The sequence below is a fragment of the Bos javanicus genome, chromosome 10 (genome assembly GCF_032452875.1).
Source record: "Bos javanicus breed banteng chromosome 10, ARS-OSU_banteng_1.0, whole genome shotgun sequence".
NCBI lineage: Eukaryota > Metazoa > Chordata > Mammalia > Artiodactyla > Bovidae > Bos > Bos javanicus.
The window spans coordinates 101,563,375-101,578,224 of record NC_083877.1 but is presented as its reverse complement, the minus strand read 5'-3'; the positions used below and the strand labels follow the sequence as shown (position 1 = coordinate 101,578,224).

Genomic DNA, 14,850 nt, shown 5'->3' with positions numbered 1-14,850 from the left:
CAGCTCCTGGGCTCCGCCAGCCCTCCCACGGGTTCCGGCGAGCGGCTCCTCCCGCCCCGGCACAGGACTGAGGGCGGTGGGAGAGGAGCGGCAGCAGGCTATAAAAAACTTGTTTTATTTCCTTCTAAGGCATCCTGAGTCACTGGACACAGCAGCCCACAGGGCCCGGGGAAGTTCGGCTCAGACTGGAAATGTGTGTGTGTGTGTTCTTCCTGAACCAAAACTGCTGAAAAACCAGATGACGTTGTCCCTTGGACTGAATCTCCCGCAGGCAGTGGATGGCGGCTTCCTACCTTTGTCTTGCCAGGAGGATGGAAGCGGCTTCCTGGTCAGTTTCCTTGACCAACGTTCCAATATTACATCCCACAGTCTTAACAACAAGACTTACCCTCTGCTCCATGGGGTCGCAGAGTCAGACACGACTGAGCGACTGAACTGAACTGAACCCTCTGCCCCACCCCCAACATTAAGCTGCTGAGACTTTTAAAATCCCATTTATCATCTCCAAGTATATAACACACCTATACTGCTTTGCCTCCCACCCTTTAGGCTGCAATTTCTATTTCAATTCCAAGCGATGCCAAGCTGGGTTGTCAGAATCCTAGAAAGCCACAGGTAGAAGATACCTGGGCTTCCCTGGTGGCTCAGTGGCAAAGAATCCGCCTGCAGTGCAGGAGACACAGGTTTGATCCCTGTGTCGGGAAGTTCCCCTGGAGAAGGAAATGGCCACCCACTCGTCTTTTTGCCTGGAGCATCCCATGGACAGAGGGGCCTGGTGGGCTGCTGGGGTCACAGTCAGACATGGCTGAGCGACTAACAAGGCGCCTAGTCCAGTCATCTTTCTGAACTGAGGTGTAGAGAGGGAAAGAACCTGTCCACGGGCTGCAGGCCAGGCCTGAGGTCTCAGCAGAGGGCTCGGTCCCCCTGCACAGGGGTTGGCGGTGCAGAGGCGGAGGCCCTCTGACCAAATCGGGGCCTTAACCAGCGACCATTCCCGCCTTCTCAGCTCCCTCGCGCTTTGTTAAGGGGGCGAGGCAGCCTGTGGAAGGCCCTTCTGAAACACGGGGCAGCCAGATGCTGCTCCCGCTTGACGGGGGCTGGGGGCCACGCTGGTTAGGGCAGTACCGGTTAGGGCCAGGTTTCCACTCCAAGGTTCTCAGTGGGAACTGCACCACTGCCCCCCGCCCCTCTCCCAGGCCCGCCACCCGGACCCCGCCCTTCCTCAGCTGTCCTGCTGGGGACTTGGGCAGAAGCAGCTGCTTATGGAACTGTGAATTCCCAGCTAATATTTAAACCCCCATCTAATTTCTAAAGTGTACTTCTTCACACAATTTCTAAAGAGACTTGAATTTAACCTTGAGGTTAAAGAGGAATGAATCTTTTCATGGTGTGAACTTTTCACACAGAGCAAACACAGACACATTAAAATGCCAGGATACTGTGCTAAAATGTCAGCTATTAACACCTGAACTGTATTTTTTTAAATATTTGGCCACTCCGGGCTTCATTTCATTGCAGCATATGGGGTCTAGTTCTCTGACCAGGGTTTGAACCCGGCTCCCTGCCCTGGGAAGGGAGAGCCTTAGCCACTGCACCACCAGGCTAAGTCCCCAGGCCTGAACTTTAGAACCAGGGTTAGGCGAGTGGGACGTCCCTGTGGTGGCTCTGCCTCCCGCCAGCGTACCAGGGCGCAGGTGGACTCACACCTGCGGGCAGGTACGGCCTGTTCACCGAGCAAATGGAATGGACGGCAGCGGGGCTAAAAACCTCGAGTTCGCAGTTAGAGATGAAAGGCTGCAGAAATGTTTATTGAGTACAGTGCCAGGTTTATAAATAAAACTTATTTACAATTTCCATAGAGTTGGTCCCCCATCAGAGAGGTGGTTAATCTCCAAACAGTTCATCTCAGAAGATTCACAGCAACGTTCGAGTACATCTCTTTCGCACGTCGCCACGGTGAAGGGCGACTTCCGTAACAGGAGAACTGCCACCGTCTTGGCTACAGACGTGTTTAATGAACATTATAATCAATTTGGAGAAAGAACACACTCCACCCACGCCACTACCTTCTTCCTCCAAGGGATACAGACAGCACAGAACTTGTCTCCTGTAGAACAACTTCAAGGGATCAGTAAGAGCTAAGAGTAACCGCCAGCTGAAGGATATAGTAAGACACATTCGTGGAAATCTAGTCACTGCCAAAAGGATAGGTGTATTTAGGATATACAGTAATTACTTCAAATGTTGAAAATGGCTGAATGAACCAGGAGCAGACTTGACCAAATTCACACTCTTTGTTCAGGAGGAAGTTCCCGGGACTGCTGAGGGGCCGCTAGTCACACTGCTTCTCCGCCGGCCCAAGCCGCGCCAGGCCGACTGGACAGCCCCGCGTCACGACATGGTCACAAGTAGTCAGACATGCGCTTATGAAGAGGGTATAAAAGTATGTACAGCAGCTAGTTTTCAGTGTGTTTGAAAGTTGCCCAAAGTCACCGATCTAAAGTGTGCAAAAAACTCGTTTGTCAAAAAATCAGGAAAAAAAAGCCTTCCTTGGCAACAGTGCATCAGAAGCCCATCTGAAACATCAAGACACGTTTGCTCGACACCTACCCCAAACAGATGGAGAACGAAACTGTGAGCGTGTGCGCCAAGGGCTCAGCAGTTTTTTATGGCAAGTCTCAGGCTCAAGCGGATGCCAGTTAAACTAGTCACTCTATATGTATATATAAATATATGTATATGTATTTATAGAGCAGTTAGAAGTGGGGCCAGAGTTTACAGGAAGGTTCTGGCTAAGTTTCAGAGTCGCACCCCCTCGCCCAGCGTATGTCCTCACAAACCCCCGTGGACTGCGGACACCTAACCCTAGGGGGCTGGTCGTCCCCCGCAAGGCCAGAAAGGCCCCAGTGGACTAGGCTTCCCCTCGAGGCCAAACTGGAACTCAGCACCCGCTGGGGGTACGTTTCCGGCTCCCAAACAGGATCCTGGCCACTTATTAACCTGGTTTCAAGGGTGGTCTTTTAGGAAACGCCACAGGACCAACACGGAGTCCACCCAGCTCCTAGAAAAAGACGTGGCGAGAGGGCTAAGACAGAAGGCAGAGTTCCTGAAAAACAAGCCGAATCGTCCTTAACCCTTTTTAAAGCTACCAAGAGATCATCGGCCACAGGCCTGAGAATGGGTCACCAGTCTGGCTACTTGACCTCCTGGCAAGAAATATCTAGGTTATCCACTTCCTCGAACCAGAAACCGCATTCCTATCTCACCAGGAGAAAACCTCTATGGTACTGATGTTCCTTCCAGATTCAGGGAGTTACGGAAGCCAAGCCTCACCCACGCCGCCAGCCTGTCTTCTACCGACCACCCAGCCCAGAGAGCGCAGCCAAGCGGAGGGGCAGGCTCCTCTCCACGGCTCTGACCCACCCCTCTGGCAGGGAAAACGAAGGAGCTGCAAAATGCCAGAGAGGCGGGGAGCAGACGAGAAGCACAGGGTCTCCATAAACCAACCCTGAAGGCACCCGATGGGCTGTAGAGCGCGTCTCACCGCCTCACTGGCAGCCTGCTGCTGTTTCCGGGCAAAGTAAGACCTCCCACACAGGAACACTCAAAACCCAATCTCCTAATACGACGCAACCAGTTAACACCCTGAAAAATGCACATTCAGCCTTCAGAAAGAGCTCTGCACTAAATCCAACACGCTTTTTAGGGGACTTTTAGGCAGACCAATCGCACTGCCAAGATCAGTACCAGCATCTCTTTAGCTTCAGTTACAGTTTTGTAAAGAAATACAAAATTCCCTCTGGGCTGGAGTTTTACTTTCAAGTTGGAGGTCAGAATTGGTTCTACTGGGGGCAGGGGGTGGGGAGGAGCAAAGTCAAGTTAAAAAGACAGCAGAAGTCTAAAGTACAATCATAAATTAAAAACTAAATCACAAGGTGACTGGTGGTGTCCTTTAGGCCTGAAGAGACTGGCTTAGAAAAGTGACCACTGCTTCTACCACACACAGCGAGGGCTCAGGTACAGATGCACTAAATCATCTCTTGCACAGATGGTCTCAAATAGCGACATCAAACAGTAATCAGGAGCACAATTGACAAGAACCCCTAAATACATGCTTCAGAGAAAGTGGTTTTTGTTTTTTCCTTCATTTAAGAAAGCGCCACTGCCTGAATAATCAGTAAGTCACGATTCACTCCCCCTCCCCCAGGGAAACAAGTAGACCTACGTGTCCGTGAACAAGATGAAGCCGTCAGTATCTGCTTGGTTTGGGGCAAGGTTGTGGGCTCAGCGGTTGGTGCTGGGATGCGTGTCTGTGTGGCTGGGGGGTACCCAATACTGGGCTGTGGGCATTTTTAAAGGTACACGGGCCTCCCCTCCAACTGGCTCGTCCCCGTTCAGGTCTGAGCTTTACAAAGCATTTAACACCACTTTAAGTTAATGGTCTTTTTATTGGAAAAAAAAAAAAAAAGACTAGCATTTACAACTTGGAATGGACGTGAATTGTGAATTCTTGAACAGCAGTGTTGATGGTTGTGCTGAGGTCCACAGCCACAGCCTACTCTGCCGGCTCCAAGTCACGGTTCGGAAGGTTTTAAAAACAGAGAGTCCAAAGATGCTCCCTTGATAAAAGTTTCTTTTTAAAAATTTGTATGAATGGTGATAGCCTGACACCCATTCCACTCAGCACAACGCGGACAACGCCGCAGACACAGACGGGCGCACCGCCAGCGCGTCACGGTCGCCAGGGGGCGGTAGAGAGGCCCGCCCTGCAGCAGGGGCGCCCCGCCTGGACAGTTACCCACACGGCATCCTGAGGCGAGCCCATTTTAAACGCCTCTTCTCAGTAAACCGGCTACAATTTACACTAACAATTTGAACTAGAACCCCTCTGAGTAGGTTTTGAATTTGTTTTTTCACTTTTTCATTTTTAATACAAACGCCTGACTGTGCTCAATTGTCAAGCTGCATGCATGAAAAACTGGCCAGCCCGAACAGTGTGATTAATCATGAGCAGACGGGCCTGCCAGGAGCCCACTAAGTGCTTCCTTATCGTTAAGGTAGGACAAGTATTTATATCGGAAAACTCATGTGTAGCTTGATCTTTAGGGGACAGGACCACCAACCAATACATGCAGATTTTGTGTGTGTGGACAGAAGGTACTTTTGACATTCAGTTTTGCTATATAGAAACAGAATGAGTAAATGAACTTTTTTTTTTTTTTTTTTTTTGCAAGAGGTAAGTAAAAGATTCAATTTGATTCTTCTAGAGGGGGGAAAAAGGAGTTGAAAGTAGGTCTTCATTTTGCAGTCATCATCTGTACGAATTCTGAAAAGACAAATAATCATAACTTTCAGTTATCTTCAGAAGCAGCTTTAGTGAAGGTAACATCTCTAGTCTGAATAAGGGAAAAAGCCCCTAGCTGCAGTAGTTAACTTGCTCACAGGTCCTACAGGGAGGACCATCACAAAGCAAACGTGGTGGCTCACCTTCGTAGTTGACCTGCCCGTCTCCGTCGATGTCTGCTTCTCTGATCATCTCATCTACTTCCTCATCTGTTAGCTTCTCTCCCAGGTTTGTCATGACGTGGCGGAGCTCTGCGGCGCTGATGTAACCGTTGCCATCCTGCGAACACGCCGCAGTGGTTACTGGCAGGGACCCAGTGCCGTGGGCAGGCAGGGCTCCGACAGAGTCACTGCCCCGTGCGTACCTGCCAGCTCTCTAGCTCCCCCCACCACTAAACACGTGCAGGCAGCCAGTGCAGAAACCGCAGGGGCTTTTTAAAAAGCAAAAGAAACTCCAAGAGTCAAGAAACCTGGTTCAAAATTTCTCTACTACTTATTATGCTTACTCTCATATGATAAGGTTACTGCAGTAAGTCAGGAATATTTGAAAGTGAGATTACAGAGGCTCAGGCAGGTAGGTAAAATGGTGTAACTAGAAAAGCGTGTGAAAGCTTTTAGAAATGATGGCCACAAAGTCAGCAATGCAGACACGGGGTCACCTTATCGAAGACTCGGAACGCCTCGCGGATTTCCTCTTCACTGTCGGTGTCTTTCATTTTTCTAGCCATCATAGTCAAAAATTCTGGGAAGTCAATGGTGCCATTACCTCAAATTAAAAAACAAAAGCGTGTGTAAAATAAGTGCTCCAGTTAACGCTACTGAAGAGGTAATTTTAGAATCATTTTATAGAACAGTAAGCATTTGGTAAGACAAACTGGTGAACTGCTTTATCAGGTTGTATTATCTTAGGTCTAAATTATTCAAAAACTTCACAGGGCAATTTCACATGATTCATGTAATTAAACTAGTAATCAATGCTCAGGATAGCATTTAATGATGCAAAGGAAACTGTACACACAGTTTCTTGGCCACTGAAAGGTCTGTACAGTTCAACAGGAAAAAAGAAAAAGGCCACAGCAGTGCTGGCTGCATCCTTCCCTCCCAAGGGAGGCCCCGGAGACTGCCTTCCCCCAAGCCAGGGAGGTCCTCAGTCTAACTCTGCCACACCAGGGATGCTGGAAAAGGCCCATCACTGAACCGCCAAGGTCTTCAAGGAAGAAAGTGAGTGGGGAGAGACATGAGTGGGGAAAAGGGGACTCGTGCCGGGACCATGAGTGCTGGAAAGCCTTCTCCAGGAGGCGCCTTTCGGACACGGCGTGGAAGTCACCTGACCGTCTCTCCCAACTCAGTATCTTTACTTCCTATTAAGAGCATGGCTCCCAAGTGTTTCCTCAGCTCAAATCATTATCAATCAGGAAACTGTCAGCAGAATCTGTTCTGTGGCCAGTATTCCAAACTCCTCCGTTAAAACCAACAGTCAGATGAATACACCAGAGACAAGCCACCAGATAAACAGTGTAACTTGAACTAAACAGAAATAAAAATTAGAACCAAAAAAAGCCTTATGTGAAGTTACTCTTTTTCACCAGTACCAACAAAGTAGTAATTCACAGATTCCTTCAAAGCGTTTTGGCCTCCAAAAATTTAAAGCATTATTGATGTTCATGGCAGACAGAAACCAGTTGTCTGAAATGATCTCTTATAGCCCTATAGTGATGTCCTTCAGCATCAACACATGCATTCATTGCAAATGTTAGATTCTATAGCTTGAGAAAACTTCCCCTCCTTGTTCCATACAATCAGAGGGCCTAATACATTTTGCCAGTCCCAAGACAGCTTCCTGGGCTCGACTATAACAGAGCCACGCTATGTTCCCAGATGGTCGATCACCTTAGCAGTCAAATGAGACAGAACTATGAATAAACCTCTTTCTCCAAATTATTAACGATGAAAACAGTCCTTAGAAGTAGCTCAAATGGACTTAAACCACTGTTAAAGAGCTGACCCCAAACCCCTGCTTCTAAATACGTGACCAGCAGTATAATTCTGTTTTTTCACACTATACCATACTTTATTTACCATATTTTTAAATGGCTACTGTCAAGCTGATCAACAAAGTCTAGACCCAAACTATTTATTCCTGTTTCATCTTTTCAAAATTTACGAATGTTCCACAATGTTATGTTTACAGATTTGATTACATATATTATATACATCAAACTTACTAATTTGATATTATTTCTAAAGCACGTGGTTTTTCTTTGTGGGCAGAGGGGAGTGATTAAAAACTACTTGCTGACAGAAGCAAGCAGTAAAAAGGCCTCCTGTCCACTGTTCTGGAGTCCAGAGAGCAAGTGACCGAACGGCAAGTTCCTTCTGGCTCCGCGCCTTCCTGGCAGCTTCTGTAAATCTAGTCCCTTCAGTCATCACGCACCCCACCTCCAAGCCTCACGTGATCCCTGAAATTCTCTTCAATAAACACACTGACAGCTCACACTGTGCTCACTTCTATACGTTAACATCTAAGAAGGCTCTTCCCCCACTTCACTTGGGGTTTGTCTCCTGAGACAACCAAGCCTTTTTAAAGGTCTATGGCTATTTATTTTTACTTTCCCCATAGTACTCCATGCAGACGCATGAGCCAGTTGATAAAGACTGAGCTACAGGTCATGGCAAGTAGAAAAGAACAATACTGTGATCTGATTCAGGAAATGTTCTGGACAGCGAGTAGGGCTAGAGGCAGGCCCGTAATCTTCTATTTTAATTGTCAACGGCCTAAGGAAACCACAGAAAGGATCTTTGCACATTTGCCTTGGTCTCGACACTTGAAAGACAATCTGGTAACATGTCTCAACTTGAATTACACAACACTGGCACTCATTCACAGCTCTAAAGCCCTTACCATCAGCGTCCACCTCGTTGATCATGTCCTGCAATTCGGCTTCTGTTGGGTTCTGGCCCAACGACCTCATGACGGTTCCAAGTTCCTTGGTTGTGATGGTGCCATCACCGTCTTTGTCAAACAGGGAGAAAGCTTCCTTGAATTCTGAAAACACAAGTTTACCTTTTAGAATGAATGTCTTCACCCAACCCAGTCACAGCACGCCCGTCCCCTGAACTTGCCAAAGCAAGCCAAGTTGTGCAAGTTAACAGAAGCTGCCTGCTCCTTATCTGCTGAAACAAAGACCACAACAGTCACACTGGCCGCGCCCTCACACAGAACACAGAGCAAACGTCACCACAGGCAACCAGGCCCACCAACGGCAAGCCCCTCGCTTTGAAGGCTAAGCTTCCGCAGTCTAGTGCAGGTCCAGTCTGACAAGGCAAGACTGGTCCGAAAGGTCCCTTCCCGTGAAATCTCTACAGCTGTGAGAACTCCTTGTTTCACAGCAACAGGAGAGGTTGTTACCAGAAATGGACAATCCCTGGTAAACAGTGTGTTCTCTCTGCATGGCATTCAGAGTATTTCAAAGGCAATCCTGGTTTCCTGAAGAGAAACCATCTCAAAAAACCTCTCCAGGGACTTCCCAGGCAGTCCAGTGGTTTAAAGCTCTGCACTCCCAATACAAGGGGCACAGTTCAATCCCTGATTGGGGAACTAAGATCTGGCACGCCACATACCGAGGTCAAAAATACCCCAAAACAGTCCTCCAGGCAATATTAAAAGCTAAACTCTACACTGACTTCATTCCCCTGGCGATGATTACGGGGGTCCTCACTGTCCTCCTCGCCCACCCGATTTAGAACAGCAGGCACACGCTTTCACGGCGCATCACAAAGTGGCCTAAGAATTCTAGACTGCATTTTTGAACAGGAGGCTCCATGCACTCTCACTCCATACAAAGCCCAGCATACCGTGAAGTGCGCACTCCACAGTGTAACAAGTGGGCATCCTTAGTTCCACTTACTTTTGCATTATCTCCAAAAGACTGACAAGGAGTAACATTTAACCTAAATATTTCTGCTTGTTGTTTGCATTTCAATAAAATCCTTAGAAAACCGCTCAGACTAAGGGGAGAGGCAAGAGTCACCAGAACTGAGACTATCTAGTTCTGGTCTACCGAGACTCCCTGTAGTCACCACTTACCAGCAATCTGCTCTTCAGTCAGCTGATCAGCCTGCATAGAAAAAGAAAAGGTTACAATTCAACCCACCGGAGTCTGGAGTCAGCATAGCTTTTCCAATTAAGTCTTTTAATAATGATATTTCTCAGCTGTGAAAATTTCAACCATGTCATTTAAGAGAAACAATTAGAATGCAGGGAACCCTTTACGCTATTAACAAAGGATGACAAGTTAGCAAGGTCTCACTTCAGCTTTTCTTCTCTGGGCCTAAGGGCTCTCTGCTCTGCGGTGGGTCGAACCAGAAGAGTCAGTTCATCATCTGAGAAATGGCACCTCTAGTGGCAACAGGCCCACTGCAGCCGCAGGGCCCGGCTCTGGGAAGAAGTGCGCCACCTACTGCAGGACGCCGCGCTCTCCGCGGCCATCCACGGAGGGACCCAACCTGCCGCGGCTGGCCCTGCAGCCAGGACCGGGGCCAGGTCAGGCCTTCGGTGCACCTTGCGCACCGCTGCGGGCACTCCAAATCTCCAAACTGGCGTTACATAATGGCACTGGCTTGGATTAACAGGCTTTTATATCTATTTTACGAGATACAATTAAGTGGAAAAAAAATATACAGCAATGGGTTATCCTACCAACTTCATTTCCATGCTTTCCAATCACTAAAATTAGGCAGTTATTTGTTAAAAGCCTATCATTTAGAACAACTAATGTCCTTGGTCAAATTATCCTATGATTCAAAAGCTGGGGGGTGGGGGTGGAAATAATAGAACGGTCCTACAATCGAGCTGTTACAAACCTGCAAAAATGAAGCACACAGAAACTACATAATAATTATGAGACTGTGCCCTCCCTTTTTTGAGAGGAACTATTAACTTTGCTAGAGGATATTTACTCTAACCTTTTTAAGGGAGATCTAAGAGCTGCTCCTAATAAACACACTTTACTAGAGGCGGTAATGGCCACGAAAGTAATTCTCACTTGCATTATTTGGTCTGCAACGCTGATCTTGTGCCTCCAGCCATGGGAATTCGGCATCTCAAGGACAAATAATATGTATTTTTATTTTAATGAAGGATGTCTAACGAAGCCAGTTCCAAAACAAGTCCTAGTAGAAAGCTGATGGCAATTTATTCGAACTCGCAAATGAAAACTTTCACAGTAAGAGTGATGTTCCAACATACTGACTTAGGGAGGAAACATTTTTTTCAAATTAGAACTGTGTCTCCTCTTCTCCCTACCCCAGACACGGCACGCCGGTTTTCTTTATAGCGAAGGAAGGAGACACGAGGATTTATGTAATGCCAGGGCTACGTCTCTGCCTCCTACAACAGGAAGCGCTGCCGACCACACCTCGCAAAAGCTGTCACCTCGCCGGGGAAGTGTCCTCTGAGAGTGGAGATCGAGGCTGTCGGCCCGCCTCGACACAGAGGGACACGCTCACCGCCACACCGCATCGGCCTCGGGGCAGAGGTGCGCGGGCCCCGCCGAGAGCCGCCTCCCCGCCCCGCCGAGCCAGAAAGGCGGGGGGTGATGTCAGCCCTGCCGACCGGGGGATGGCACACCCGGAGAGGCGCACGGGCGCATCTGGCCGCCGAGGAGCCGCAGAAGAGGCGGAAACGGGGAGGGCACTTCGCCTCGGACGGGAGGGAGCGCGGGCCGGAGAAAGTGCCGGGCGAGGTCGCCCTGGGAGCAGGGCGCAGAGCGCCTCTCCCTCCAGGCCAGGGAGAACCCCCCACACCCGCCGCGGGAGGGGCCCGAGCGCGCCCCGCGCCTCCCACCCGCTTCTGCCCTGCGCGCCGCCACCTCCCCCGGAGCACAAACTTCGCGTCTCCACTGGAGACCGCGGCGCGCGCCAGCGCTCCTCCCCGCCCCCCGCCCCAGTTAGCGCGGCCGAGCGCCTCCCGCGGGGGGGCCCACCCGGTGCCCCGCGGCCCCACTCGCCTCCACCGCCGCGCGGGGCGGGTCTGAAGGGGCGCCGGACGCCGCGACGCGGGCCCCGGGCCGCCGCAGGGCCCCGCCCGGGTAGGGCGGTCGGCCGGCCCGCCGCTTCCGCCCCCGCTGCCCCCCGCCCCGCGCCTTCCTGCCCCCACCCCACCCTCCCCGGCTCCTTCCTTCCCGACCCACGCCCGCGCCGCGCCCCCCAGGAGGCAGGCGGGAGGAGCGCCCCGAGGGGACGGCGGCGGCCCCGCGCTCCGACCGCGGCGACGTGCGCCACCGGCTCGCTCCGGCCCATTCATTCTCCGCTGCCCGCGAGCCGGGGTCTGGCCGCGGCCCCGCCCGGACCCCCACCCCTAGGGCAGCCCGGGGGCGGACGGCTGAGCGAGCGGGTGCGGGGGCCCCGGCGTGGCCAGAACCCCCGCCTGGGGCCGGGCGCGGCCAACCCCGGCCCCACGACGGGCCGAAACGTAAACGGGGCTGCCCAGCCGAGGAAACTGGGATGCAAACCCAGAGCGCGTCCTGACCCGCAGCGGCTGCGCAACACCCGGAAGCCAGGAAAAGCCACCCAGCGAGGGAAAGACGGGAAGAGAGACAGGGTCCGGAGAGGGAGAGCGCGGGCAGGCGGCCGCGGCGCCGGCACTCGCCGCGCCCCACCTACCATGGTGCGAGCGAGGCAGGGAGGCCGAGAGAGCGAGGGTGGCCGCGCAGGGGCCGGGACCGCAGGGCGCCTCCGCTACAGCTGCTGCCGGGGCCCCGTGTGCGCTGAGCGCTGTGCCGCCGCCGACCGCCGCTGCCGCCAACTGCGCTAACGGCTCCGCACCCGCCAGGCTCCCAGCACCGCCGCCGCGCTGCGAGCCTGCGCCCCGCGCTATATATATGGCGCCGCGTATCCCTCCGCCGCCGCGCCGCCGCGCCGCCGCCTCGCCCTGCGCCGCGCCGCGAGGGCCGGGCCTCGCTGCCTGGCCCCGCCCCGGGCCCCGCCCCCGGGGCGCCCGGCCTCCTGCCGACCCTTTGCGCGCGCGGCCGCCGGCGGGGCTGGGACCCCCAGCGGAGACGTGTGCCCAGAAGTGCACGCAGGTGCCAGCCCGGACCAGGGCGAAGACAGAGGGGCTGCGTAGCCGACGGGGGGCGGCTCTGGCTTCAGAAGGGCCCCGCCCCTCGCCCCAGGCCCCCACCCCACCGGCGGGACCCCTGCCCCTTCCTACCCCCACCACCCGCCCCTCGCATCTCGCGCCCCGGGGCAGCGGACTGGCCCTGGCCTCGCGGTCTCCCGCTGGCCCCCGCCCCTGGGGAGCCAAGGGCAGTTCTGGGGTGAGGGCAGCCGCACCTTCGGCGACCGAGGACAGGGGTCTGGAGGGAGCAAGTGTCTTCGCGCAAGAAACTGCTTAGACGTTTGCTCTTTGAGTAATGTCGGAGACGAATATATATGCTCGATTGCTAAATCCGTGTCATGCTCATATGCTTAGCCAGTCTTACCTTAGTGTTTTTACGTTTCCACTGATTTTTTTTTTTGTATGCTTGAATAATCTCCCTCTCCTACTGTATTTTTTTTTCCCTATGGAAAACACTACTCATCCTGACCCTAGTCTTACTGAAATCAATGTACCTGTGCATCTTCTGTAGACTTTCAAACCCCATGCTTTGATTTTTTTTTTTTTTATGTTAGTTACCTGGTCCTAACAGATCAGATCTTTATTCGTAGATCCACAGAAACAAAGAAGGAAAACAACAGATACATAGAATCCCCTAGATTAGGGTTGGAACACACAGTTTAATTGACTCTACTTTGGAGCTCGACCAGTTTTTAAATGCACAATCTTAATTATATTTCAAGTAGTATTTTAATCTAAAATTTACTCATATTTTCAATTTTCTGTATAGCAGAAAAAGGACCATATCAGTTATAAATGTAAAGCCCAGAACTTTGTAAAAATCTTGACAAAATGCTGCAGTTTCTTTTCTTGCCAAGGCAGAGCACAGAATCTGATCTTTTGTTTACAGGGCCTGGGCAACAGTTGCAAGTTATTATTTGCATACTCTTTCAGAGAATGTGGCAAAGTGTGTGATTGACAACCTCGCTAGAAGGGCTTTGCTAGGTTATGCTTGTTTCTGGCTTTGACACAGTCTGCAGAAAAGAATTTTAAAACAATGGAAAATGTAGTTGCCCAGGACTTGTGTGATAGCCTCAGACAAATACCTATGGAACTGTTTTTACTGATATGCCTTCTGGAATGCGGTAGGAAAGGGGGAACCAGCTGTGCAATCTAAAGGGAGTCTGCCACAGGGAGCCAGGGAATGGCGCTGCCTCCCTTGGCAGATGAGAAAGACACCATCTACTGAACGTGATTGTCACCATCATCCTGTCTTCCTGGGCGAACACTTGAATGGGAATAAACTGTATGTTAATAGGGGAGTTGGAAATAGGGGGAAAGGGACTAATATAAAGTCAGTTAAAAGAATATTCGGTAATACAGTGAGTTACAGTCTAAATGGCCAAATATGCTAAGGGAATTGGTATTCTTTTGCCAGGCTTTTCATACAGTAGTTAAATACATTTTAAAAAGTTGGTATACATTGTATAAGAAGGAGGAAAAATGGCCTCGAGATGAAATGTATTTAATTCTTAAAGGTTTATTAGGGTCTGATAGTCTTCTGTTCCTTATAATTAAGTTGCTAGAATCCATGGTTTTGAAAACCAGGCATTTTCTAAAATAATGTTTCTCCTTCCATCATTTAACCTGTTTCACCCAAATAAAACACTTTGAACTTTTTCATGACTTTATTTGCTAAAGACCGTATTTCAAAGTCATCTTACTTATTATAGTAAAATTCATTATTGTGATTCTTTACATTTTACCAGCTAGAGTTCTCTTTTGATAATTCTTTATCAAAGTACAGCTTTCAAGTCTATTGGATTTGTAATGAGGTCATGCTTTACTCAGTTTTATGGCAGTTTGACACATTGAAATATAAGAAGGTCAAATGACTTACCCAAGATCTTGCCATGAATCAGGGATGGAGCATAAAATAGAGTGTGAGCCCTTGTTCAGGGGCTCTAAGATTAGATTATGTATTAATGAAATTAACATCTGAAAATTGAAAATGTGCCATGTGAAGATTTATGTATTTCCTGAAGCAGATTCTTCTGACCACCTGGATGATCACTGGGATTTCATTAAAGATTTAAGTCAATAAACTTTCTAATTTATGAAAATCAGGAATCAAGAAATCCCTTGGATTGCAAGGAGATCCAACCAGTCCATCCTAAAGGAAATCAGTCCTGAATATTCATTGGAAGGACTGATGTTGAAGCTGAAACTCCAATACTTTGGCTACCTGATGCGAAGAGCTGACTCATCTGAAAAGACCCTGATGCTGGGAAAGATTGAGGGTGGGAGGCGAAGGAGATGGCAGAATGAGATGGCTGGATGGCATCACTGACTCAATGGACATGAGTTTGGGTGAATTCTGGGAGTTGGTGATGGACAGGGAGGCCTGGCGT

At 50.3% G+C, this 14,850-nt stretch overlaps 1 protein-coding gene across 2 annotated transcripts; it reads right to left on the bottom strand.

Moving 5' to 3' along the window:
• Positions 1 to 1,780: 1,780 nt before the first annotated feature.
• CALM1 (calmodulin 1) lies at positions 1,781 to 12,197 on the bottom strand. Of its 2 annotated transcripts, XM_061429697.1 has the most exons (6): positions 12,007 to 12,197; positions 9,431 to 9,461; positions 8,246 to 8,389; positions 6,003 to 6,109; positions 5,488 to 5,623; positions 1,781 to 5,326 (listed from the first exon to the last, which is right to left on the bottom strand). In XM_061429697.1, the coding sequence occupies exons 1-6, from the start codon at positions 12,007 to 12,009 to the stop codon at positions 5,298 to 5,300; spliced, it is 450 nt and encodes a 149-aa protein (XP_061285681.1). In that variant the 5' UTR covers positions 12,010 to 12,197; the 3' UTR covers positions 1,781 to 5,297. The 2 variants fall into 2 exon arrangements, with proteins under 2 accessions (XP_061285681.1, XP_061285680.1); XM_061429696.1 differs by lacking the exon at positions 12,007 to 12,197 and having other exon boundaries at positions 9,431 to 9,467.
• Between the last annotated feature and the right edge of the window lie 2,653 nt (positions 12,198 to 14,850).

Excerpts from the sequence above, each read along its gene's own strand:
- CALM1 (XM_061429696.1), bottom strand. The coding sequence starts at position 9,467 with ATGCAGGCTGATCAGCTGACTGAAGAGCAGATTGCTG. Across the intron at positions 8,390-9,430 it reads GACTGAAGAGCAGATTGCTG|AATTCAAGGAAGCTTTCTCC; the intron begins GTAAGTGGTGAC and ends TTGTGTTTTCAG. Across the intron at positions 6,110-8,245 it reads CAACGAGGTGGACGCTGATG|GTAATGGCACCATTGACTTC; the intron begins GTAAGGGCTTTA and ends TTTTAATTTGAG.